Consider the following 24,649-nt stretch of genomic DNA (forward strand, 5'->3'; position numbering starts at 1 on the left):
ACGTGGACGTTATTTCACTCAGGCTGCAGTGGCAGGCCTGTGTAAGAATTGTCAGAGCTCCCTATGGGTGGCAAAAGAAATGCTGCAGCCCATAGGGATCTCCTGGAACCCCAATACCCTGGGTACCTCAATACCATATACTAGGGAATTATAAGGGTGTTCCAGTAAGCCAATGTAAATTGGTAAAATTGGTCACTAGCCTGTCAGTGACAATTTGAAATAAATGAGAGAGCATAACCACTGAGGTTCTGGTTAGCAGAGCCTCAGTGAGACAGTTAGGCACCACACAGGGAACACATACATATAGGCCACAAACTTTTGAGCACTGGGGTCCTGACTAGCAGGGTCCCAGTGACACATAACAAACATACTGAAACATGGGGTTTTCACTATGAGCACTGGGCCCTGGCTAGCAGGATCCCAGTGAGACAGTGAAAACACCCTGACATACACTCACAAACAGGCCAAAAGTGGGGGTAACAAGGCTAGAAAGAGGCTACTTTCTCACAATCCTACAATAGCTAAAACTACCCAGCTTGTCATTTCTATTTGCAGTAGAAAAATCGCAGCGGGCCGTGCCAGCTCGATTTCTACTTGGAGCTCCTCCAAGGGCTCTAACTGCAAGATTGTTAAATCAGAGAGAGAGAGGGACTGCATACTAAAACGTGTAAGAGAAGTACAAAGACCTCATTTGAAACCATTAAAACGTAATCTTCACTCACTCACTACAAAAACAAAGTTTAATTGCATCACAAATCGTTCATAGAAGCTAATTAAGCATTAAGGTTAATGGATCTGAAATATACGATGTTGTCCCCATCCTATGTAAAAGTCATACACTTCTTTGAAAGATCAAAATCTGTGAATGGTGGGACATACGGAGAGTTAATGTAGTATGTCAACACAGACTAAGATCATTTGGTTCCCTGCAGAGACCTCCGACATTAACTCATGCCTGGCAAAGATCAACACCATTCTCTGCATACTGATAAACACCTCGAGTAGTGGCACAAGAAGATGGCATCTTGATAGAAAAAACAATGGGGTAGCCGGACGATCCCCAAGAAATGACACAATCACAGAATCACATACCTTAAAAGGAGGAAGAAAACACAGACAATGACTATGCCACATGTAGACTGAAAACCGAATGCAAGCTCTAGGTCTAACCAAACTAAAAGCTATGATCTAGCACAAAAGTACTTGACTTGCAGGTGGGTAGCAAGATGTAGTGGCAGTCTTAAAAATAGCATGTTTTCTAAACAACAAACTTATATAATGCACTGCAAAGCATAACATGACCTTGGACATAATGGGATCTACCTAACACATAGGTAAATGAGCTGGTGAAAGTGGGTGATATCCCTGACTGCATATGCCTAACAGAAGGGAATCCAGAGGACAATGTGGTTCACCTGTGTAAGCAAACTGGGCTTTTTGCAAATGCCCCTCCTCTTTCCCCACCTATTTAAACCCCTAGAGGCTGGCTTTTCAACTCTGATAGTGCACGGAGACCTGCTAACCAGGCCCCAGCGTAAATTGTTATGTCAACATGAATTCCTGATTGACAAACCTTTACCCATCTTTAAGCCCCTAGTGGTACCCAGGGGACCCAAGTGGTAAAGGGGCCCCAGGACTGCAGCATGAGGTTGTGCAACCCCGGAGGGTCCCGGCAAACCACTGATGGCAGGCCTGCTGCCAGGGCAGAGCAAACTGCTTGAGTTCGACTGTGCCCTCACCTTGATTGGCACAGTCCAATGCACTGCCTTACATATAAGTCAGACACCCCTAAGGAAGGCCTCTACAGCCTAGGAGGCAGGGTGCATTGTATTTGTGGTGCAGACACGTAAACACAAGTTTATATGCCTCTATAGCATCCTTTCCAGTAAGTTACACTATAAGGGCAGGCCGGTCCATAGGATAACATGGAACTTAAGCCACAGTTGACCAAGGCTGCTAGCTCCATTATCGTACTACCTAGATATGTCGAGTTTGGTGTCACACAACATTCCTACATTCCCCTAACATGAATCTTGTGTCAAGGAACAACTGCCATGTGCCAAGTTGGCGCATCAGAGGTTGCCCACTTCTTTGCCACCCTCTGTTGTGCTCTGGGTAAGCACCAGCACTTTTTCCAGTGCTTGCTGGCAATAGGACAGAGTTCTGACCTCCTGCCAGGCAGCCTGGATGCTCCCAGATTTCAGGACAACGGGCTGAGGTGGGCAGGAGGTCACACCTCCTACACCCCAACCAGCCTAGTGAATAGAGTTATCAGGGTGATGGGATTCAAAGGCTGCATCACCCCTGATAGCTATCTGTGCTGTCCACCAGCAAGGAAATAGGACACCCCCCTGCCCCCAGGCAGGAAAGTAAGTATGCAGGACTGTGTACACCTCCAGCAGGATGACCACAACTCTAGGGTGAACTACCCGATCTGTGCACTAAATATTAGTTTGTACCATCTTAGGAGTGCTAGAATAGAGGGTTTTGGGTAGCTAAAGGTGACCTGCCCCACCGGATGTGGTCACGTTAGAGGCAGATTAGCTGTTTCATTCATAATTAGGCAGATGGGCAAGAATTGGAAGAAAATTGCAAGACTGATACTCAGAAGGCCACCATTCGCTCACCTCATGCTGTATTGGATCACAAGGCCATTTCATAAGATTACAGAAGAGATGGCCATTAAATGATGGCAGGATTGAGGTTGCAATGTAATTTGCAACTTATAACATACTAGCAAATTTCTCACCTTTGCAGAAACACAAGAGCTTTTAACCGCAAGCCGGACCCAGTTTCTCCAATACTGGAAATTGGAAAACATGACTAGAACAATCTAGATGTGTTTCCAAATAAGCCGCCCATAACTAAAACAGTGGCAACAATACTAACTATGGCAGGTGGCAGGAAATTAATCACAAACCTCTGTGCAGCACTGGTAGGATAAAGGAGGGAATGCAGAGAATGCACGTGAGTGACGGGAAACAGACTAACTTGAATAATTAACTGTCATAAACCTAAATAGTGTGTGCAAGCAGGTTCAAAACATGTCTGCTAATGCACGAATCAAACTGATTCAATTTCACTACATCCACAAAACGTACATTTCACCACAAAAAAACAACAAGAATAGAAGCGAGGACATCTTTGAACTTTAACATGTGGTGGAACTGGAGCAGATTTTCGGCAAATGGTTTTGGGGTACTGTCATTTCAATGTTTTGGGACATGGTGGATGGAGGGAATGCAAAAAGCAACAGGGACTAGAACTGTAGAAATGCAAAGATACGAGCAGCGGAGGAGGGATCTGGGGAAATGGGCAGTAGCTGAGAAGCTACAAATGAAGCAAGTCAGAAAGAATGAAAATCAAAAGAGATAGCACTATGGGTAGAATGCTAGCTAGACTCATTGAGACATACTTCAGAAAGGGGATGGACACTAAACGCCTCTACACACACACGCCTAAAGAAAACTAAACCACGAAATGCAGAGAAACTAGGAAATATTTAAAGGAAAGAAAATTAGATAATGCTGAGAAAATTCTGAAATGTTCAGTTGATGTGTGGAGTGACTCTCCAGAGGACAGAAAAAAACGTATCTTTTTGCTGAAAAACCAAATACATGGAGACACAATTCAATAAAACATTTAAAAAGTGAACGGCTCATGCTAGCCTGTGACTACACAAAGATACAGCCATGCCTAGCAAACTGAACGAATTGTCAAGAAAACTCACCTTGCATTAGTGACTCTGGCAATCCGCAGATATCAACCCCAGAGATTATTTCCCTACCGCAGCAGCCAACATCTTCGTGTGCGGTGCGGGTCCACAGTGGCACCTTTTGCACTTATTCAATATCTCAAACTTTACACAACATCTGAAAAGTAGTCTAAAAGAACGGTAGGAAAATACCAGGCCTTTTACAAAAACAAATTAAATACATAAATAGACTAAGCAGCTTGTGTTTTAAAAGTTTTATGGGTAGTACCCCCTTTGCCTCTTGCTGGATATGAATATTCTGAGCACATTTGGAATTTGTTGATCGTTTTAGAGATTGTGTTGCTATTGACATTTAGACAATTAGCACAAGTAGTTCACATCCATGATTTTATAAAGTTCTAAAATACGTATTTGTATATTTTAATGTTTTGTAGAGTTTCTGCAGTTAAGAGACACCATTTGTTGTGAATATGATATTTTCCAACAATATTTCTTAAATGGTTATGAAAATATGTATTTGCAGTATTGCTTCAGCTCATCGTCTGAAATACAATGTTGATGCCAAACACTAGTCACAGTGTCTCTTTTTAAAAAAAACATTGTCTGTCAAGTCACACCTTTAATGAAGGTATGGGGGCCATCTGATGACTGATTGTACCTTCAGTTCAAACAAGACCTAGTGCTTGGACCTGTGTAAAAGTTAACTCAAAAGGTGTATTTTTCCTTCCCAGAGTATTACACTGTGGTCACTGTCCCTGCTGGTGCCCGTAGCATTCGGGTACACGAAATGAACATTTCTACCTCATACCTGTCGGTCCGCAATGCCCAGAAAAAATACTACCTCAATGGTTACTGGACGGTGGACTGGCCAGGCCGATACACGTTTGGAGGCACTGTATTTGATTACAAGAGATCATACAATCAACCAGAGTCACTCACTGCAGTTGGACCTACAAACGAAACAATAATCATTGAGGTAAGAACACTAGGCTTGAATTGTGACTCCATTTTAATTCTGTCTGGCTTAATAGTGGTTCTGTGTGTTCAGAAATCCAGTGTATCTCCACATTTCTCACAGTTTTCTACTATAACCATTATTTAAGATGACACACTAAAGTATACAAAAAAAACAGTGTCTGTGATTACTTCAAGCAATCCATTCATCATTTTTTGTATACTTTAGTGTGTGATTCTAAGAGGGCTGGGCATGTCCAGAGGTGGGCCCTGTGCACACTGTGTCACTGGAACCAATCTAGGCCTGGCTGAGAAGCCCTAACTAGGGTGAAACTGGTTCTGGGTTGCTTGTGTTTCGGTTGACGGAGGACCTGGCCTGACAGATCTGGCTGGACTGTTCCTACTGGAGCAGTGTCAAGACCAGTGTGCATTAGGCTGGGTCCAAACTGAGGTGGCATGGTCTGCAAAATAACAATGTACTGGGGTGCAGCCAGAGTAATGACCAGTGACTGAGATTAATTTAAGCATTCCAACATTCACTTTTTGTATACTCTATTAATATAAGGCAACATATTTCACCAATAACTAACTCTTAATATTTGACTTGCTATCACATCTTTTTTAAATTACTTATAGCTTCTTACAACACACTTAGGTCACAATATTAAAGGCCTGAAGTTCATATATGCAATAGGCGTCTATTCTGCAGTTGGTCAGAGGTCCCACCTGTTACTGACAAGTGACTACTCAGAAAAAGCTTTAGTGACATAGAGTTGTAAAATGAAATGCCCTCTGAAATCAAAATCTATATTGGTATTAGTAGGATGATGTACCTGTGATGGTATTATGATGTTCTAACCATGGTCTTACTCAGTTAAGGGCTTCTGAATTTCATTCAGCCATCCTGCATGTGGACATTAGTTGTCTGTCAGATGCAGGAGCAAGTAAGCAGCTCAAAGGAGAGGACACTGATGCGCCCTAACATCAAGTGCTTTAGAAACATGTATTCAAGAAACTGTAGACCTACATTAAGCCTCCTTGACCCTCCCGGAAATGTAAATGAGTAGTTAAGGCCTAACCTATCAGAGCTCATGTAGGGTGAATCTAGGTACTGTAAAACATCTCTCAAAGTTACAAAAAAGCTATAAGTGTCCAAACAGAGCTGGTTGATAGCACACCACATTATTTCCTATAATCTAAATCCTACATGCATCAAAGAACATATCTTAGATTTGGTATGGCCTTATAATCCTAATATAGTCTTCTTCTCTGTTTCTACTTGCCTTCGGTCAGACCATCACATAATTAAATGTGACCTCCCTGCATTGTGCAGAAGAATATGAGCTATTTGGACTATAAACCCTTTAAAAACTCCTTAGTAGATCTGCTGATTGCAACAGATTTTAAACCCTAGTCACCAGGTGGACACGGCCAACTCTCAATTTTCAAACTGGCTACTTAGAGCCAGCAATAAACATGCTCTTCTTCAAAATGTTAAAGTTACTAAACGTACTAAACCAGTCCTCTAGTTCACACCAGAACTAAAAGCAGCGACGCCCAAAACCCCTCTGGTACAAAGATGATAGACAAGACAATAAAAATACATTTAAAGTAGGGATGAAAGAATATAAAATCATTCTTCATAACATTTAATCTGATTACTATGCTAATACAATTTCGGAGGCATCAAATGAACAGATGGAATTTTTCAAGATAATACACAAACTATTTTCTACTAAGTGAATCACTCCAGCCATCAATCTTGCACATAAATTCTGTGAAACTCTTAACAACTATTTTATAATTGAAATAGAATTAATAAAAGCAAGAATCACAAAGAATACTTTAAGCCTGCAGATATTGACAGAAGAGAAAAACCAACACCACCTTTCTTCTTTCAATGTCCTAGATAAGAACAGCCTCCAAACGTTAATGAAAAGGCTCAAATTGGGCTCACTATTAGACCCTTGTCTACCAGCCATAATGAGATACGTAGAAGAGGTTATAGAAGCCCTACCTCTGAAGCTACTGAATAAATCTTTAATTAAAAAAAACTGTTCCTAAAACCTTTAAAACATTAGGGCTGTTTTATTGCTACAAAAAAACAAGAGGAGGATCTGAAGGTCGTAAAACGCTACCACCCTATATCCCTGCTGCCTTACTCAGCAAAACATATGGAGGCACATGTGGCACAGGAGACTTGCATTCACCTTCAAAATTCCAAATATCTCAACATGCTGCAAGTGGGCTTTTGCTCCAGTCACAGGACATAATCAGTGTTTCTAGTAGCAATTGATGACTTAGGATTTGATGGTGATGCAGGGAAGACTCCTGCTCTAGAGTGGTTGGGCTTGTTGGCAGCTTCCAACATTGTCAACCATGATATTTTGGTTGACAGGTTGGAGAGTGCTGGTTTAGTTTATTTTTTTTTTAGACCAAATAAGAGCAGTGTTACTTGGACCCCATACCGCAACCTCCACTCCGTTACTTGTGGAGTCCCTCAGGGCGCCTGTCTTTTCCTACTTTCCACACTTGCTTAACATGTATGCCAGGTCCCTAACAAAAGAGCTGGCAACAAAGGATGCAGATTGTACAGTTTTCCTGCTCAACAGAAAATCCAGAATATCCAGAATATCTTGAGCGTTATCTGAGGTTGGATGGGGAACAAACAGCTCTAGCTAAACTCAGAAAAAACAGAGATCGTCATTTTAACTAAAAGAACAAATCTCTAGAATAACTGTTTCTGGCCATCAGGGAAGGCCAACCCCCACACTTCCATCATCATTCACAAAGAGCTTTGGGCTAGTGATAGAGAGTAGACATACCTTGCAACCCAAGTTAGAGTAGCAGTCTCCAAATGTGTTTTTCTTTTAAACAGAATCAGAAATTTTTCCCTCAGTCTCCCCACAGATGTCTTACAAACAGTCATTGTGGCCACAATGGTAATGGAAAAGGCCGTCAACCAGCAACTTGCCAAATTGTTAGAGACACACCAGATCCTAAACCCATACCAATCCGAATTCAGGCGCTCCTAGCAACCACCAACAACATACGGGCCATACTAGACCATGGACACACGGGTCCACTCATCCTCCTTAACCTCACTGCGGCATTTGATACTGTCTCCCACCCCACCCTCTACGCCATTCTCCATGGCACCGGCATCTGTGATGAAGCACTGGAATGGATCAGATCCTTATTCACCGGAAGAACACAGTGTGTCAGTCTACCGCCCTTCATATCAGAACCCAAAGAAACATGCTACGGAGCACCCCAAGGACCCTCACTCAGCCCAACACTCTTCAACATTTACGTGACCCGCTCGTCAAAATCACCAGACAACATGGCCTAAACATCGTCTCCTACGCTGACGATACCGAACTGATCCTTTCCTTGACCTACGACCCAGCAAAGGCAAAGAGAAACTTCCTCAATAGATTGAGAGCAGTCGCCACCTGGATGGAAGCCAGCTGCCTCAAACTAAACTTGACCAAGACGGAGATCCTCTTTATCAGCTCCTCCCCTTCCTGGAACGACTCCTGGTGGCCTACTGCGCTGGGAAATGCCCCCACTCCCACCAATCACGCATGCAATCTGGGCATCATCCTGGACTCCTCTCCGTCCATGACCCGCCAAGTCAACACCGTCTCGTTGTCACTGTCAGGAGTTAACCGCGGCGCCTGCATTGACGATCGGGATATTGTAGTACTTCTGGACTACATATCCCATGACGCCTATCGCCGGAAGAGGTCGCGTAAAACCACGCACATCCAGGAAGCGTTGTGCGTTATTCGTTTCCCAGATCAAAGTCGGATGGTCAACGAGGGCTCTTGTTGACGGCGTTCCCGAGGGTGGATTCTCGTTCTGCTTCCAGTGGAGTACTTGTTTTTCTCCTGTTTCCCTCAAGTCTTGGATATTCCCGATATCGTCGGGAGTCTCGAGTTCTTCCATTTGGATCTTCGAAACATGAAGGAGAGGTGGTAAGCGGTGAGGCGATCTGGTGCCGGATTCCCTCGCCTTTTTCCCACTATCCTGTTCGCCCAGGACACAGTTAGTATCCGAGGCACGGCGTTCCTTTATTTGAACTGTTCGTTACTCATGAACTGTTGTCTTCATAGCCGGAGAACATTTTTATTCTGCTGTGACGCAGTGTTAATGTTTACTTTTGCGGGGATTGAACTGCCGGGACATTTTTGCTTTTCAGTACATGGTGTAGAAAGAATGGGTCATTTCTACCATTTGCGTGACTATGACATGAGGCTCAGTGTTTTAACTGAGTTATAGAAAGGAGCCCGAGTTGGGTTTTACCGTCATTCTTTTTCTTCTCTCTCTTCGTTTTGTTTCCTCACTATTTTATGTCTATCTTGTACAAGAGTGGGTGTTGAACAACCCATAAGAGATTATCGGTGTTCATCGTTGACCTGTGGCGTCCATCTATGATTCAGATGGAGCATAGACAGGCGTTGGACTAGTCCTGCCCTCAGGAGATATTGGCAGGTACGGTCCTTGGTGCTTTAGCGAGACATTGCGAGAATAGACAGGCTAATGTGATATTAACGCTGTGTATTCTTCTCCCTACAGATATCCCTTCCCTGCTGTTCCTTCCCCTTCCTTCCCTCACCTGATTACTCCAATGCACTGTGGTTTTTATCGGTGACTTGGTGGTGTCAGGAGGTGGACTCCCATTTGCATCGCACCGAGTCTGAGGAGCATCTACAACGTGACAGAATAACGCACCCACGAATAACGCTCCTCCCGCTCGGTGTGATGCAAAGATGGCATCTATGGATGATGTATTACAGGCGTTAGTAGTAGTACAACAAGAGTTGGCTAATTCTAGGGCTGAGGCAGCGGCTTTAAAAGAAAGGGTAGAAAAGCTTACTAGGAATCCCTTCGACGCCTCAGCATCCACACCACAGGTAACCGTGAATGTCTCCCCTCCTATCCCTTTAGCCAGCCCAGAACGGTTTTCGGGGGACCCCAAGAAAATTCAGGCCTTTTTGACTCAGTTGTCTCTACATTTCTCTTGTAAACCCACGTCTTTTCCCTCTAACCTTTCCAGGGTAGCTTTCGCTATTTCTTATCTCTCTGGAGACGCAGCTAATTGGGCCGTGCCATTAGTCAGGAACGATGACCCCTTGTTATCGGATTGGAATGCCTTTCGGACTGCCTTCGAGAGGGTGTTTGATCATAGAACAACCACTTTTAGTGCTGATAGGGAATTACTGGAGCTGAGACAGGGGAGGTCTGATCTGGTCACTTATCTTACGACCTTCAATAGACTGGTGGCGGAATCAGGGTGGCCAGAGGAGAAGAGAATGTCTCTCTATTATCAAGGCTTACGAGACGACATGAAGGATATACTCGCTCAAATAGATCCGCAGCCTTCCACTTGTACAGACCTTGTGAATCTTACCCTGAGACTGAACCACAGATTAGCAGAAAGAGGGGTAGAGCGTAGAGCAGGTGATAGGCGACCTGGCATTCCAGAAAGGGAGGTGCGATCTGCTTCTACTCCCAATGAGATAGGTGGGGAGCCTATGGACGTGGGAGCCGTTAGGGCACCCTTGTCGAAGTCTGAGAAGGAGAGTAGGAGGGTACAGGGGTTGTGCATGTATTGCGGCAGGAAGGGTCATTATGTAAGAGAGTGTCCCCTCAAACCTAAAAAGAGATTCTCCTACTCCCCCACTCAAAAGGTGGCGGTTATGTCAGGAAAGACATCTGAGAAAGAGGTTTTGCCCTTTACAGAACCCCAACCGGTGCTACGGTTAACTTCCTTAACCCTTTTTCCACAGGAAGAAAAAGCGTCCCACCTTTTGTTATCAGTAGAGTTGGTGACCAAAGAACGAAAGCATCCAGTATGGGCGATGATAGACTCCGGAGCCACGGGAAATTTCATAGATGCAGGGGTGGTTAGGAGATTGGGACTTCCTAGCATTCAGAGAAAGGACCCCGAAATAGTATTGGCGGTTGATGGTACACCGCTGAAATCTGGGCCCCTCACAGAACATACGGAGGATATTGGTTTGATCTTCAATGGGGTATCTCCGGAACATAAAGAAAGAATCAGGCTGAATATAATAGAGGCTCCTCAGTACGAAATTATTTTGGGAATGCCTTGGTTAAGAAAACACAATCCTTGTATCGATTGGCAAACCAAGACGGTTAGTTTTCAGTCCTCGATGTGTGAGAATAGCTGCTTCTTGTACGACGATCCCCCCACGTTAGCGTTGGCTCAAGGGTTACAGTTGGCCACAGTGGTGGAGAAAACAGTGATATTGCCCTCCGTTTATGTCGAGTTCAAGGATGTGTTCGACGAGGGTCAGGCTAAGACATTGCCACCCCATTGTATGTATGATTGCAAGATAGATCTGATCCCTGGAGCTCTCCTTCCTTCTTGTAGGGTTTATGCTCTATCAGACCCAGAAACCAAGCATTTGAGAAAATACTTGGATCACTTCCTGGAGATCGGGTTCATTAGACCGTCTTGTTCTCCGGCAGCCTCTCCACTCTTTTTCATAGCTAAAGCTAATAAAGAGTTGAGAACCTGCATCGATTATCGAATGCTGAACAAGAATACGGTGAGGAATAGATACCCTCTTCCTCTCATCCCAGTGTTATTGGACCAGGTGAAAGAGGCGGTAATCTATACAAGGTTGGACCTGAAGGGAGCTTACCATCTGGTCAGAATCCGCGAAGGGGACGAGTGGAAAACGGCGTTCAAAACCCGTTATGGCCTGTTTGAGTACTTGGTAATGCCGTTCGGGTTGTGTAATGCCCCGGCGGCATTCCAGTATTTTCTGAACGATGTTCTCAAGGAATACATAGACCATTTCGTGATCGTTTACATAGATGACATTCTGGTGTATTCCACATCCCTGGAGCGCCACTTTGACCATGTTTCCTTAGTACTCCAAGCATTGCGACAGCATAGCCTTTTTTGCAAACTGAGCAAATGCGAGTTCCATGTCCGGAAGGTTGAGTTCTTGGGGGTGGATTTAAGCCCCGAGGGGTTTTGCATGTCGACAAGAAAAATACAGGCTGTTCAGGAGTGGCCAGTACCCACTAGTATGAGAGACGTGCAATGCTTCCTTGGGTTTTCTAATTATTACAGAAGATTCATCTCTCATTTTTCCCACATGGTGTCACCTATAACAAGGTTGCTAAGAAAGGGTGTGTCTTTTGTTTGGTCAGAGGAGGCAGAGGAGGCTTTTTGCTTTTTAAAACAGGCCTTCTGCTACGCACCTATACTTCAACATCCACAGCCAGATGCACCTTTCATCGTTGAGGCAGATGCCTCTGATATAGCGATTGGTGCCGTGTTATCACAACGAAACAAAACCACTGGACAGCTTCATCCTGTTGCGTTCTTATCCAGGAAGCTATCTGCTGCGGAACTTAACTATACGGTGGCAGAAAAGGAACTGCTAGCCATCAAAAAGGCATTTCAGGAATGGCGACACTACCTTTGGGGAGCTCAACACCCGGTCACGGTGTATACTGATCATCGCAATCTGCAGTATATGAAGGAGGCAAGACAACTTACCCAGCGGCAAATGAGGTGGATGCTGTTTTTTTCGGAATATGAGTTTGTGGTGACCTTCCGTCCTGGGGTTGACAATCGCAAGGCAGATTCACTGTCCCGACAAGAGGACGTGAGAACCATAGGTTCAAGACCCGAGGAAGCAATCATCAAACCCGAAAGAGTGCTCTGCGCCCTTCATATCTCCCATTTCCTAGAAAAGGTTTCTAAGCATAAGTCTGCTGCTCAGTGGAAGAAATGGGCAGAACTAAGTCAGGACCGTACCCTTAAGCATGGAATACCGCTGCAATGTAATCGTTTGTATTTGCCAACACAAGAACTCCGAGTGCAAGCCTTCAATTGGTGTCATGATGCGGTAACGGCTGGTCATCCTGGTTACACCAAAACTGCGCAAATTGTTCAACGACATTTCAGGTGGGAAGGTTGGGCTAAAGACGTTGCGGCCTGGGTGGCTCGGTGTGAGATATGTGCACGAGCCAAGGGAGAAAACGCGAAGAGCCAGGGAGACTGATGCCTTTGCCCACTCCGGATAAGCCATGGCAAACCATTAGCGTGGATTTTGTGGTAGGATTACCAATGGACCAGGGGTACAACGCTATCATGGTGGTAATCGACAGTCTTACCAAGATGGGTCATTTTCTCCCTTGTAAAAATCTGCCTACAGCAAGTCAAACCGCCCACCTACTTTTGTCTCAAGTGGTGCGGTTACACGGTCTACCGAGAACCATTATCTCGGACAGAGGCCCCCAGTTTGTCGCTAGGTTTTGGCGCATGTGGTGTAAGGTTCTGCGTATTGAATCCGCCCTGTCCACCAGCTTCCACCCACAAACCGATGGCCAGACGGAGCGCCTTAACCAAACCCTGAAAAAATATCTGCGGTGCTATGCAAAGGACGCTCAAGAATCCTGGGTTTCGTTGCTATGGCTTGCCGAACTATCATACAACAATGCTTGGCATAGCTCGATACGGGAGTCTCCTTTTCGTGCTAACACGGGTTTCCACGCGGAGATGTTGCCCATAACCATACCTAGGGATGTCACGGATCAACCTACGGTTCATGCTGTGATTAAGAATCTCCAATCCGTGCAAAAGAAGATACGACTCAATCTGGAGAAAGCCAAAGAACAGTATAAGAAATGGGGTGATGAACATCGGCGTGAGGGACCGGCATATCAGCCAGGCGATAGAGTGTGGCTTTCCACCAAGTATATACGCTTCAAGATGCGTAGCGTCTTTCATCCTCGTTACATTGGTCCCTATGTGGTGTTACGCAAGATAAACCCTGTGGCTTATCGTCTCAACTTACCTGCTTCCTTACGGATCCATCCGGTGTTTCATTGCAGCCTTTTCAAACCGGCCCTTTCAGCGACCCGGCAGGCGGTGCCTCCGGTGGTCAGAGGTGGCAGCTGGAATACGAGGTGCGCAGAGTGTTGGATTCCAAACGACGGGGGGGTAAGCTGTGGTACTTGGTTTCGTGGAAGGGGTACAATGCTGAGGATGATTCATGGGAGCCGGAACGCAATGTCCATGCCCCTAGGGCTGTGCGGCTGTTTCATGCCCGTCATCCCTCTAAGCCTGGTCCGAGGAGGCGCTTTGGAGGCGGGCGTACTGTCAGGAGTTAACCGCGGCGCCTGCATTGACGATCGGGATATTGTAGTACTTCTGGACTACATATCCCATGACGCCTATCGCCGGAAGAGGTCGCGTAAAACCACGCACATCCAGGAAGCGTTGTGCGTTATTCGTTTCCCAGATCAAAGTCGGATGGTCAACGAGGGCTCTTGTTGACGGCGTTCCCGAGGGTGGATTCTCGTTCTGCTTCCAGTGGAGTACTTGTTTTTCTCCTGTTTCCCTCAAGTCTTGGATATTCCCGATATCGTCGGGAGTCTCGAGTTCTTCCATTTGGATCTTCGAAACATGAAGGAGAGGTGGTAAGCGGTGAGGCGATCTGGTGCCGGATTCCCTCGCCTTTTTCCCACTATCCTGTTCGCCCAGGACACAGTTAGTATCCGAGGCACGGCGTTCCTTTATTTGAACTGTTCGTTACTCATGAACTGTTGTCTTCATAGCCGGAGAACATTTTTATTCTGCTGTGACGCAGTGTTAATGTTTACTTTTGCGGGGATTGAACTGCCGGGACATTTTTGCTTTTCAGTACATGGTGTAGAAAGAATGGGTCATTTCTACCATTTGCGTGACTATGACATGAGGCTCAGTGTTTTAACTGAGTTATAGAAAGGAGCCCGAGTTGGGTTTTACCGTCTTTCTTTTTCTTCTCTCTCTTCGTTTTGTTTCCTCACTATTTTATGTCTATCTTGTACAAGAGTGGGTGTTGAACAACCCATAAGAGATTATCGGTGTTCATCGTTGGCCTGTGGCGTCCATCTATGATTCAGATGGAGCATAGACAGGCGTTGGACTAGTCCTGCCCTCAGGAGATATTGGCAGGTACGGTCGTTGGTGCTTTAGCGAGACATTGCGAGAATAGACAGGCTAATGTGATATTAACGCTGTGTATTCTTCTCCCTACAGATATCCCTTCCCTGCTGTTCCTTCCCCTTCCTTCCCTCACCTGATTACTCCAATGCACCGTGGTTTTTATCGGTGACTTGGTGGTGTCAGGAGGTGGACTCCCATTTGCATCGCACCAAGTCTGAGGAGCATCTACAACGTGACAGTCACGCTTCCACACCCTTCGACTTCTTCTAAAGATCTTCAAGCAGATCCTCACTGAGATGAGGAGGACAGTCTCCCATGCACTCGTCAGTAGCAAACTAGCCTCAGGCAACGCACTCTGTGCCGGCTTCTCAAAGAAACTGCTTTCAAGACTACAAAGAATCCAGAATGCAGCAGCAAAGGCTGATTTTGAACATCCCCGACACAGCTGCATCTCCTCCCACCTCAAAGACCTACACTGGCTCCCAGTCAACAAGAGCAATACCTACAAACTTCTGACACACACCTACAAGGCACTACACAACATTGGACTGGCCTACCTCCACCACCTCCTCACCCTTTATGCATCCAACAGACAACTCCATTCTTCCCAGCTGGCCTTCGTGGCCATTCCCAAGAACTAAAAAAGAGAAGCAGGAGGAAGATCCTTCTCCTACCTCGCAGCCCAGACACGGAATGCACTACCTCTCAAACTCAGACAATCCGCATCACTGAAGCAGTTCAGGAAGGACCTCAAGACTTGGCTATTTGATTGAGCAGTACACCTTGAGATCCCACGGGTGATAAGCCCCACTATAAAAGTACTGATTAATTGATTGATGGCATCAAGTATGGATTACTTCAAATCAATGTTGGTTTCCCAAATAAAACTGTTCTTAGCCTCCAAGTGGTACAGAACCAGGCAGTTTACCATACTTATGGAGTACACAGGCATGCCCATGTAATATCTCTACTGAAACAACTGCAGTGGCTGCCATTCATTCAAGGCATACATTTTAAAATCTCTTGTACAGTCTTCAAGGCCTTATAAGCACTTGCTCCGATTTTCTGGTAAAGAAAATCAATTGGAAAGTGTAAACCCTCATGTATGTCAAAATCATCTAATGCCAATATCTAAGGATCCCTCTGAAACCTTGGCTATTTAAACAGGTCTATTGCTGTTAGGTTGTTCCCTGTATATGTGTACCAAATCATCCTCTGTTACTCACTTTTAAGAAACCGTTTGATGAATGTGTGCTATACCAAGTAGCTGTAGCATAACATAACTTAATAAATATGTGTACAATATTAACAGTGATCAGAAAATAGGAAGTACAAAACAAAATAAATGAATGCAAAACAGTAGTCACATAATAAAACTGGTGATCTCACAATGTGAACAGTGATATCAGGAAGGAACTGGTTATCCTATAAAGTAGATGCTAATCACTGAATACATCAATGAAACCAGTGACTAGCTAAACACTCTATGTAATATTTGTTAAGACCCAATGTTTGCAGAGTTTTAATATGTGTTAAGATTTAATGTTTACAAAACTCAGAACAGATGTAGAAAGGGGAATAACAGAACCCTTCCAATGCAGTTTGGAACCAGTACTGCGGTTACACCAGTTTCACAAATGGTTACTCTTTTTGAAACTCAATCAGTGTCAACATGGAATACTGAACAAAAGGGAGATCACAAACTCCTGGCAAAATGGTAACTTTGTAGAAAGTATGCAATGTTTAAAGTTTGACCCAGCAGGGTCACACAATTTTCAACTGCTGAAATAACATACAACATCAGCATCACACCAGATACATCACTCCTGGCACCTGTAAAAGGAGTGGTCAGTGTCTTGGACCTTGTGTCTGTGTTTACTTAACAAAGAGGAATTCACCGGCTGGTCCATAACAGTGGGTCCAAGCTCACAAACATGCATGGCTCATAACAGATAGACTCCAACATTAAATGGATCTGATAATTGGGAAAGCTAACCAGGTGCTGGCTACCACATTTACTGGGGTTAGGTAGCAACAAAAATAACCAAAGTCATTGCAGTCAAGGGAGCAACAACCAGAAGTTAACACCCATATCATATGCCATTCATAGCAGCCAATCGCTCAGGAGCCTGCCTCTATCTCCAGTGAGGAGCCTGGGGTGAACAGTTAATGTTAGGAGACATTTATTGCCATTGATGTCATTTCTTCAGCAACATGCCACTGATCATGAAAGGAGGAATTGGGTCCACTTTTTTTCTATCATTAGGGAAATCCCTACAGATTAACAAGTCAAAGTTTAACATGTGCTGGGCTAAACACGTGGGCAAAAATTAAAAAGAAAATTGACAAAAAGAATTTGGAAAAATGTTGTCTGGGACATAAGGTGACTAACCAAAATAGACAAAAAGTAAGTAAAAAGGAAAAGTGTCTGCATGTCAGAAGCTCTGTCAAGAGTCTTCTTCTCGTGGACAGGGGACATTTTCTAAGTCTCAGCAAAGCATTTCAAAGAAGGGTAATGGTAGGGAGGACTGTACCTCTCAGAGTTCGAGGGTCTGCTTCTATAGGGAAGGGCAAGAAGGCTGCCTTAAATCCAGATGCGGGTAATGGTATATCAAAGTTAATAGTGCAAGATGATTTGATCATCAATCACTCTACATGACGCAGAAGGAGTAATTGTCCAATGGAAGTCAATCATGTGGCATGTACTGTACTGCAACATCAGTGAAGATTCCCATTACCAACTTGCGAAAAGCTTCCATCTTAGCTCATCTGTGCTGGTTCAAACAATTGTATACATAGTCCATTCCACAGTTCCTGAGTGTACTGGGTGCAAGGTAAGTGTCTCAGCCTCACTCTGTGTGAAACAATAGAGTATCTATTACCAAGCTAGCATTTCATGGGAACAAAGTCTGAAAGAAAAGTTCACGTTAGCAAAAATTATGAAATATTTTCTGCACAGTCAGAAAACAGGGCCTCATAGGCCTCACTTAGGCTATGCAAAATAAGAATATATATAATTCAAAATTATGAATTCAACACTAATAAGCGTTGTCAGTGTTCATGTTACAGTAGATTTAAAATGAAATAACTTTGATGACATATATTGCTTTAAGTGTGGTGCAGAACTACATTCTTCAACTTTTACATGTAACATTTAAAACCTTTCACTGTCGAAATCCTTTATTGTTTTAGTACAACCTATTAATTTGTATCATTAAATATAACATGGAAGCAAATTAATTGATGAAACATGAAATTAAAAAGCTATAATTTAGCCTAGTAACCTATAGTGAATGCACATTAATATGGCTTTCAGTGCATCACTTTACAAGAAAACTATTAGTTCTTTGATTAACAAAATGCATAGATTGTCACCAACAGATGATTATTGTAATTGCAGAGGTAACAATAAAAATTCTGCTACATCAATCCCCCCTCTGATGGCGAATCAAACCATCACATCAAATTTTAATCTCTGATTTTCAATGAGACAGGTCAAAATCTTTGATGTCGTTCCAGTAAAGATCTTCTGGACTCCTCTAACAAGTCCTTTCCCTAAACTCTCAAACCATCTTCCAGTTGCCGAAAAACCACTACCTATAGCTTCCCAGGCACCTATTGCTTCCAACTTCTTCAGGTCATTTTTGAGACTTTGTCATGTTTGCTGTATATTTCTTCAGCTCCCCTACTATTGTCAGGCATGTACTTGCAGCACTGTTGAACTTATAACATTTTGCAAACTCCGCCCTCTTTTTGCAAGAAGGATGATTAATGCAAGACAATTTTGTAAAGCCATTAATCTAATGTCTACTAACAAGAGGGCATCTGCTGTGTCTGTAGATAATTTATCAACTATTGTTGACAACATCCTTATCTTGTGATCATTCAGGATCACATCCACAAATGGAATTATGGCACCAACATATCTCCTACTATTTCTGAGGCATTAGCAGCTCTCTTAACACTGGTGTTTGATTTCTCATCCCAAACAGAATCACTAAAATGCTTCACATGATAAACCTCTGAAAAGACTACTCCTTGATATCACAACGTATCATACCATTCCTTGGGTAGCTTCTAATAAGCATTTTTCCCACTGATGAAATAAGCACCTGGTACGGTGGGATCTTGTCCATTCAACATGAAAGTCCAAACACTTTTCAACAAAAACATGTCTATTTTCACTAGTTCCTACAACTTTTGAGTCAGTCTTTGATTTAGACTTATATACACACATCTTCCCTACATGTTGCCCGTCTAAAGCAAGGGATCCTTGACTCCCTGCTAATATGTGAGTTTCTTCTTTTTCCCATCTTTGTAGCACTACTACTTGTTCTAGCTTTGCTTTCATTGCTCTTCTTCTGTCTTCAGCTTTCGCTATACAATCCTTTGCGTCTGGGGTAAGAATACAGGTAAGATTATTTCTATGGGCATAGACTGTACCTAATGTCAATGAAGGTCCAAAGAAATCTCCAACTGTGTCAATGTTTTTCACTTTGGCAGTGCTGCTCAAATATTTCATGACTGGGACAATTGAGAACACAAGGTCATAATTTGAGAAATAATATTGGAAATACTCTTGTAGATACAAAACAGCAACAACCTACAGAAAATTCCATATGCAAGGGGATACTATCATAAGTGATTCACTCACTAACTGATGAAGGCAATTGAGGGCAGATATAGCAATATTTAACTTCCATGGCATTTACATACTCATTTAATAGTATATAATAGACATTTGTAGACAAATCACCTCTGGAACCATCTGCATGTAAATCTTTATCATTAGACAAAGACTTTGGTTTTCTTATTGGGCTTGCAAAACTCAGGGCACTTATAAATTGAACATTTTCTGAACCACTAGGTATTGGTAAACTTAATCAAGAGAGTGATACTATAATCATGATAAATGTCACAACCAATAGTCTTACACATATGTACTTACATTTACTACTTTTGTTTCTATTTGACTCCACAAGTTCTCTAATTTCAGACTAAATATTTAAAAATCAAAAATGCAAAAATGCAAAAATGTAAAAATACAGTTGTGGCAGCAAAATATCAACTATCTTACCAGTCCTTTTTATTGATGAGCAAGCAAATATCAAGAAAAAATAAAACTGAAACAATTTTTTCCCCAAGACCAAAACGTTAATTGCAAAAGTCTTCCTGATCCTCCTGAAAGTTCATCAAGTTTTTCTTTACTAAAATGTTAAACAAGCCTCTAATAAAAGTTTAAATGTTTCTAATAAAAGCACAACTCATAGTCACTAAGTAATCACTTCAACGATGTAGGGCCTCATTATGACATTGGCGGTGACTGTTAAAGTGGCAGTAATATGGCCAACCACCTGGCGGTAGTTACTGTCAAATTCTGACCATGACGGTGATACCTCCCATAGACAGCCAATGTACCACACCAACCGCCACGGTGTTAACACCAATGACCATGGCAGTAGCCGTCAACAGCCAAGCAGAAGTCAAGGTACCACCCTCCATATTATGACATGGCAACCTGCCAGGATTTCCAGGGATGTACCAACGCCATAAAAAGCCTGGCAGAAACACTCCACAGAAATGAAAGACTCACCATCAGGGACACAGAGGACTCCGCCGCTGCCATGGAACTGGAACTCCAAGTCTTCCTGATGCTCCACCACGCAATAGCCGTCCTGGAAGACCAATGCCGACGAAGAAGACGACTGGAATGACAGCCGCCTAGCACACAAGGGAGGGAGCGAGAAAAGGGAGAGTGACACACATATGCACAACACACACCATTCACACACACACCATTCACAGAACCAGCTGCAGAGTAAAATGACTATACTGATGTACGAACACTGTAATTTTCTGCCAACACCCACCATAAAGAAACATGAAATGTAAATGCAGGTGTCTTCAATGTCCAGATTGGGCCAATGGCCAATCCAAAGTACCAAAGGCCCACATGGCCACAGGGAACAGTCCAAGGCCCAACCTGACTCCAGACATAATCTGAACTCCACTGTTCAGGGGCATCATGTTGGAAATGAGCAGGAGCTTTAGGGGGAACATGGGGGGGGAGTTCACCTCAGCTGAAGTGGGTAACATGCCCACTGGTTCTGGAGGGGGGCTCCTTGCCCACTTGTCACTGGAGGGGAGTGAAAGGCCATAGTTTCTGGAGTGGGTAACATGCCCACTGGTTCTGGAGGGGGCTCCTTGCCCAATATTCACTGGAGGGGAGTGAAAGGCCACAGTCTCTGGCGTAGGTAACATGCTCACTGGTTCTGGAGGGGGGCTCCTTGCCTAACAGTCTCTGGAGGGGGGGCTACATGCCCTCAACTGGTGGAGGGGGTGTAGGAGGCTGGCCTGGTTTGTAGTGGGTACCAAGGGGTACTTAAACTCTGTACCAGGTCCAGTTATCCCTTATTAGTGTAGAAGAGGTGTTTCTAGCAGCTTAGGCTGATAGAAGGTAGCTATAGCAGAGCAGCTTAGGCTGAACTAGGAGACATGCAAAGCTCCTACTATACCACTGGTGTCATATGCACAATATCATAAGAAAACACAATACACAGATATACTAAAAATAAAGGTACTTTATTTTTATGACAATATGCCAAAAGTATCTCAGTGAGTACCCTCAGTATGAGGATGCCAAATATACACAAGATATATGTACACAATACCAAAAATATGCAGTAATAGCAAAAGGAAGTAATGCAAGCAGTGTATAGTTACAATAGATTGCAATAGGAGCACATAGGTAGAGGGGCAACACAAACCATATACTCCAAAAGTGGAATGCGAATAACGTATGGACCTCCAAACCTGTGTGAGCTCGTAGAGGGTCGCTGGGACTGTAAGAAAACAGTGAGGGTTAGAAAAATAGCCCACCCCAAGACCCTGAAAAGTAAGTGTAAAGTGAACCTATATTCCCCAGAGAGCACAGAAGTCGTGATAGGGGAATCTGCAAGGAAGACCAACCCCAGCAATGCAACCAAAGTGGATTTCCAGACGAGAGTACCTGTGGAACAAGGGGACCAAGTCCAAGAGTCGCGACAAAGTCGAGATTGGGCAGATGCCCAGGAAATGCCAGCTGAGGGTGCAAAGAAGCTGCCACCAGATGGTAGAAGCTGTGGATTCTGCAAGAACGAAGAGGACTAGGAACTTCCCCTTTGGAGGATGGATGTCCCACGTCGTGAAGAAGCTTGCAGAGGTGTTCCCACGCAGAAAGACCACCAACAAGCCTTGCTAGCTGCAAGGATTGCAGTTAGGGTGTTTGGATGCTGCTGTGGCCCAGGAGGGACCAGGATGTCGCCACTTGGATGAGGAGACAGAGGGGGCGCCCAGCAAGTCAGGGAGCCCTCACAGAAGCAGGCAGCACCCGCTGAAGTGCCAGAACAGGCACTATGAAGAGGAGTGAACCAGAGCTCACCCGAAGACACAAAAGGAAGTCCCACGACGCCGGAAGACAACTCAGGAAGCTGTGCACTGCAGGTTACAGTGTCTGGGACCCAGGCTTGGCTGTGCACAAAGGAAATCCTGGAAGAGTGCACAGGAGCCGGAGCAGATTCAAATCACGCGGTACTCAGCAATGCAGTCTAGCGTGGGGAAGCAAGGACTTACCTCCACCAAACTTGGACTGAAGAGTCACTGGACTGTGGGAGTCACTTGGACAGAGTTGCTGAGTTCCAGGGACCACACTCGTCGTGCTGAGAGGGGACCCAGAGGACCGGTGATGCAGTCTTTTGGTGCCTGTGGTTGCAGGGGGAAGATTCCGTCGACCCACAGGAGGTTTCTTCAGAGCTCCTAGTGCAGGGAGGAGGCAGGCTACCCCCAGAGCATGCACCACCAGGAAACAGTCAAGAAGGCGGCAGGATCAGCGATACAAGGTTGCAGTAGTCGTCTTTGCTACTTTGTTGCGGTTTTGCAGGCGTCCTGAGCAGTCAGCGGTCGATCCTTTGGCAGAAGGTGAAGAGAGAGATGCAGAGGAACTCTGATGAGTTCTTGCATTCGTTATCTAAAGAATTCCCCAAAGCAGAGGCCCTAAATAGCCAGAAAAGGAGGTTTGGCTACCTAGGAAGGAGGACAGGCTAGCAACACAGGTAAGAGCCTATCAGGAGGAGTCTCTGACATCACCTGCTGGCACTGGCCACTCAGAGCAGTCCAGTGTGCCAGCAGCACCTCTGTTTCCAAGCTGGCAGAGGTCTGGAGCACACTGGAGGAGCTCTGGGCACCTCCCCTGGGAGGTGCAGGTCAGGGGAGTGGTCACTCCCCTTTCCTTTGTCCAGTTTCGCGCCAGAGCAGGGCTGGGGGATCCCTGAACCGGTGTAGACTGGCTTATGCAGAGATGGGCACCATCTGTGCCCATCAAAGCATTTCCAGAGGCTGGGGGAGGCTACTCCTCCCCAGCCCTGACACCTTTTTCCAAAGGGAGAGGGTGCAACACCCTCTCTCTGAGGAAGTCCTTTGTTCTGCCTTCCTGGGCTAAGCCTGGCTGGACCCCAGGAGGGCAGAAACCTGCCTGAGGGGTTGGCAGTAGCAGCAGCTGCAGTGAAACCCAGTGAATGTTAGTTTGGCAGTACCCGGGTCTGTGCTAGAGACTCGGGGGATCATGGAATTGTCTCCCCAATGCCAGAATGGTATTGGGGTGACAATTCCATGATCTTAGACATGTTACATGGCCATGTTCGGAGTTACCATTGTGACGCTGTACATAGGTAGTGACCTATGTCCAGTGCACGCGTGTAATGGTGTCCCCGCACTCACAAAGTCCGGGGAATTTGCCCTGAACGATGTGGGGGCACCTTGGCTAGTGCCAGGGTGCCCACACACTAAGTAACTTTGCACCCAACCTTTACCAGGTGAAGGTTAGACATATAGGTGACTTCTAAGTTACTTAAGTGCAGTGGTAAATGGCTGTGAAATAACGTGGACGTTATTTCACTCAGGCTGCAGTGGCAGGCCTGTGTAAGAATTGTCAGAGCTCCCTATGGGTGGCAAAAGAAATGCTGCATCCCATAGGGATCTCCTGGAACCCCAATACCCTTGGTACCTCAGTACCATATACTAGAGAATTATAAGGGTGTTCCAGTATGCCAATGTGAATTGGTGAAATTGGTCACTAGCCTGTTAGTGACAATTTGTAAAGAGAGAGCATAACCACTGAGGTTCTGGTTAGCAGAGCCTCAATGAGACAGTTAGGCATCACACAGGGAACACATACATATAGGCCACAAACTTATGAACACTGGGGTCCTGACTAGCAGGGTCCCAGTGACACATAACAAACATACTGAAAACATAGGGTTTTCACTATGAGCACTGGGCCCTGGCTAGCAGGATCCCAGTGAGACAGTGAAAACACCCTGACATACACTCACAAACAGGCCAAAAGTGGGGGTAACAAGGCTAGAAAGAGGCTACTTGCTCACAGGGGGCTCCTTGGGTGCCTCTGCTGGTGGAGAGGGCTCCTTGCCCTACGCTGGTGGATGGAGTGCCTTGGGTGCCAATGCTGGTGGAGAGGGCTTCTTGGCTTTCTTTGGTGGTGAAAGGGGAACCTTGGCTTTCTTGGGTGGTGGAGAGAGCTCCTTGGCTTTCTTTGGTGATGTAGGGGGCTCCTTGGCTTTCTTTAGTGGTGGAGGGGGATCCATGTGTTTCCTCTTGTGACGGGTCCCCTTGGCCTTTGACATGTGACTAGTATCCTTGCCTCCAGGTCTAGGAGGTGCATCCACTGACCCCGTCCTCTGTCCCTTGGGTTTTCCCACCCTAGTCCTCCCCTTCTGAGGTAGAGGTGTGCACTTACTAGGAGTGGCTGCTGTCCCACTGAGGGGCCCCTTAGTGCCAGCAGCAGATTTCTTGAATGGAGCTGTGGCAGAGTGGTTGGCTGAGGTGCTGGGCTTGGTTGTTGGGACCCTGCACTTACAGGCAGGATGAGAGGGGTGGAGGGGGAGGGAAGAGGTCAAGTTGGGCAAGGAAAGGCTTCTTAGGGACGTTGGGGTGGGATGTGGGAG

The 24,649-nt window shown here is 45.0% G+C and overlaps 1 protein-coding gene across 1 annotated transcript in view; it reads left to right on the forward strand.

Annotated features, from left to right (window-relative positions):
• Positions 1-24,649, forward strand: part of ADAMTS16 (ADAM metallopeptidase with thrombospondin type 1 motif 16) — a 757,015-nt gene that overhangs the window by 484,681 nt on the left and 247,685 nt on the right. The window contains exon 16 of the mRNA XM_069219698.1: positions 4,447-4,691. Within this exon, the coding sequence (XP_069075799.1) occupies positions 4,447-4,691 (245 nt within the window). The remainder of the gene's footprint in view (positions 1-4,446; positions 4,692-24,649) is intronic.

Source organism: Pleurodeles waltl, chromosome 2_2, assembly GCF_031143425.1.
Source record: "Pleurodeles waltl isolate 20211129_DDA chromosome 2_2, aPleWal1.hap1.20221129, whole genome shotgun sequence".
Taxonomy (NCBI): Eukaryota; Metazoa; Chordata; class Amphibia; order Caudata; family Salamandridae; genus Pleurodeles; species Pleurodeles waltl.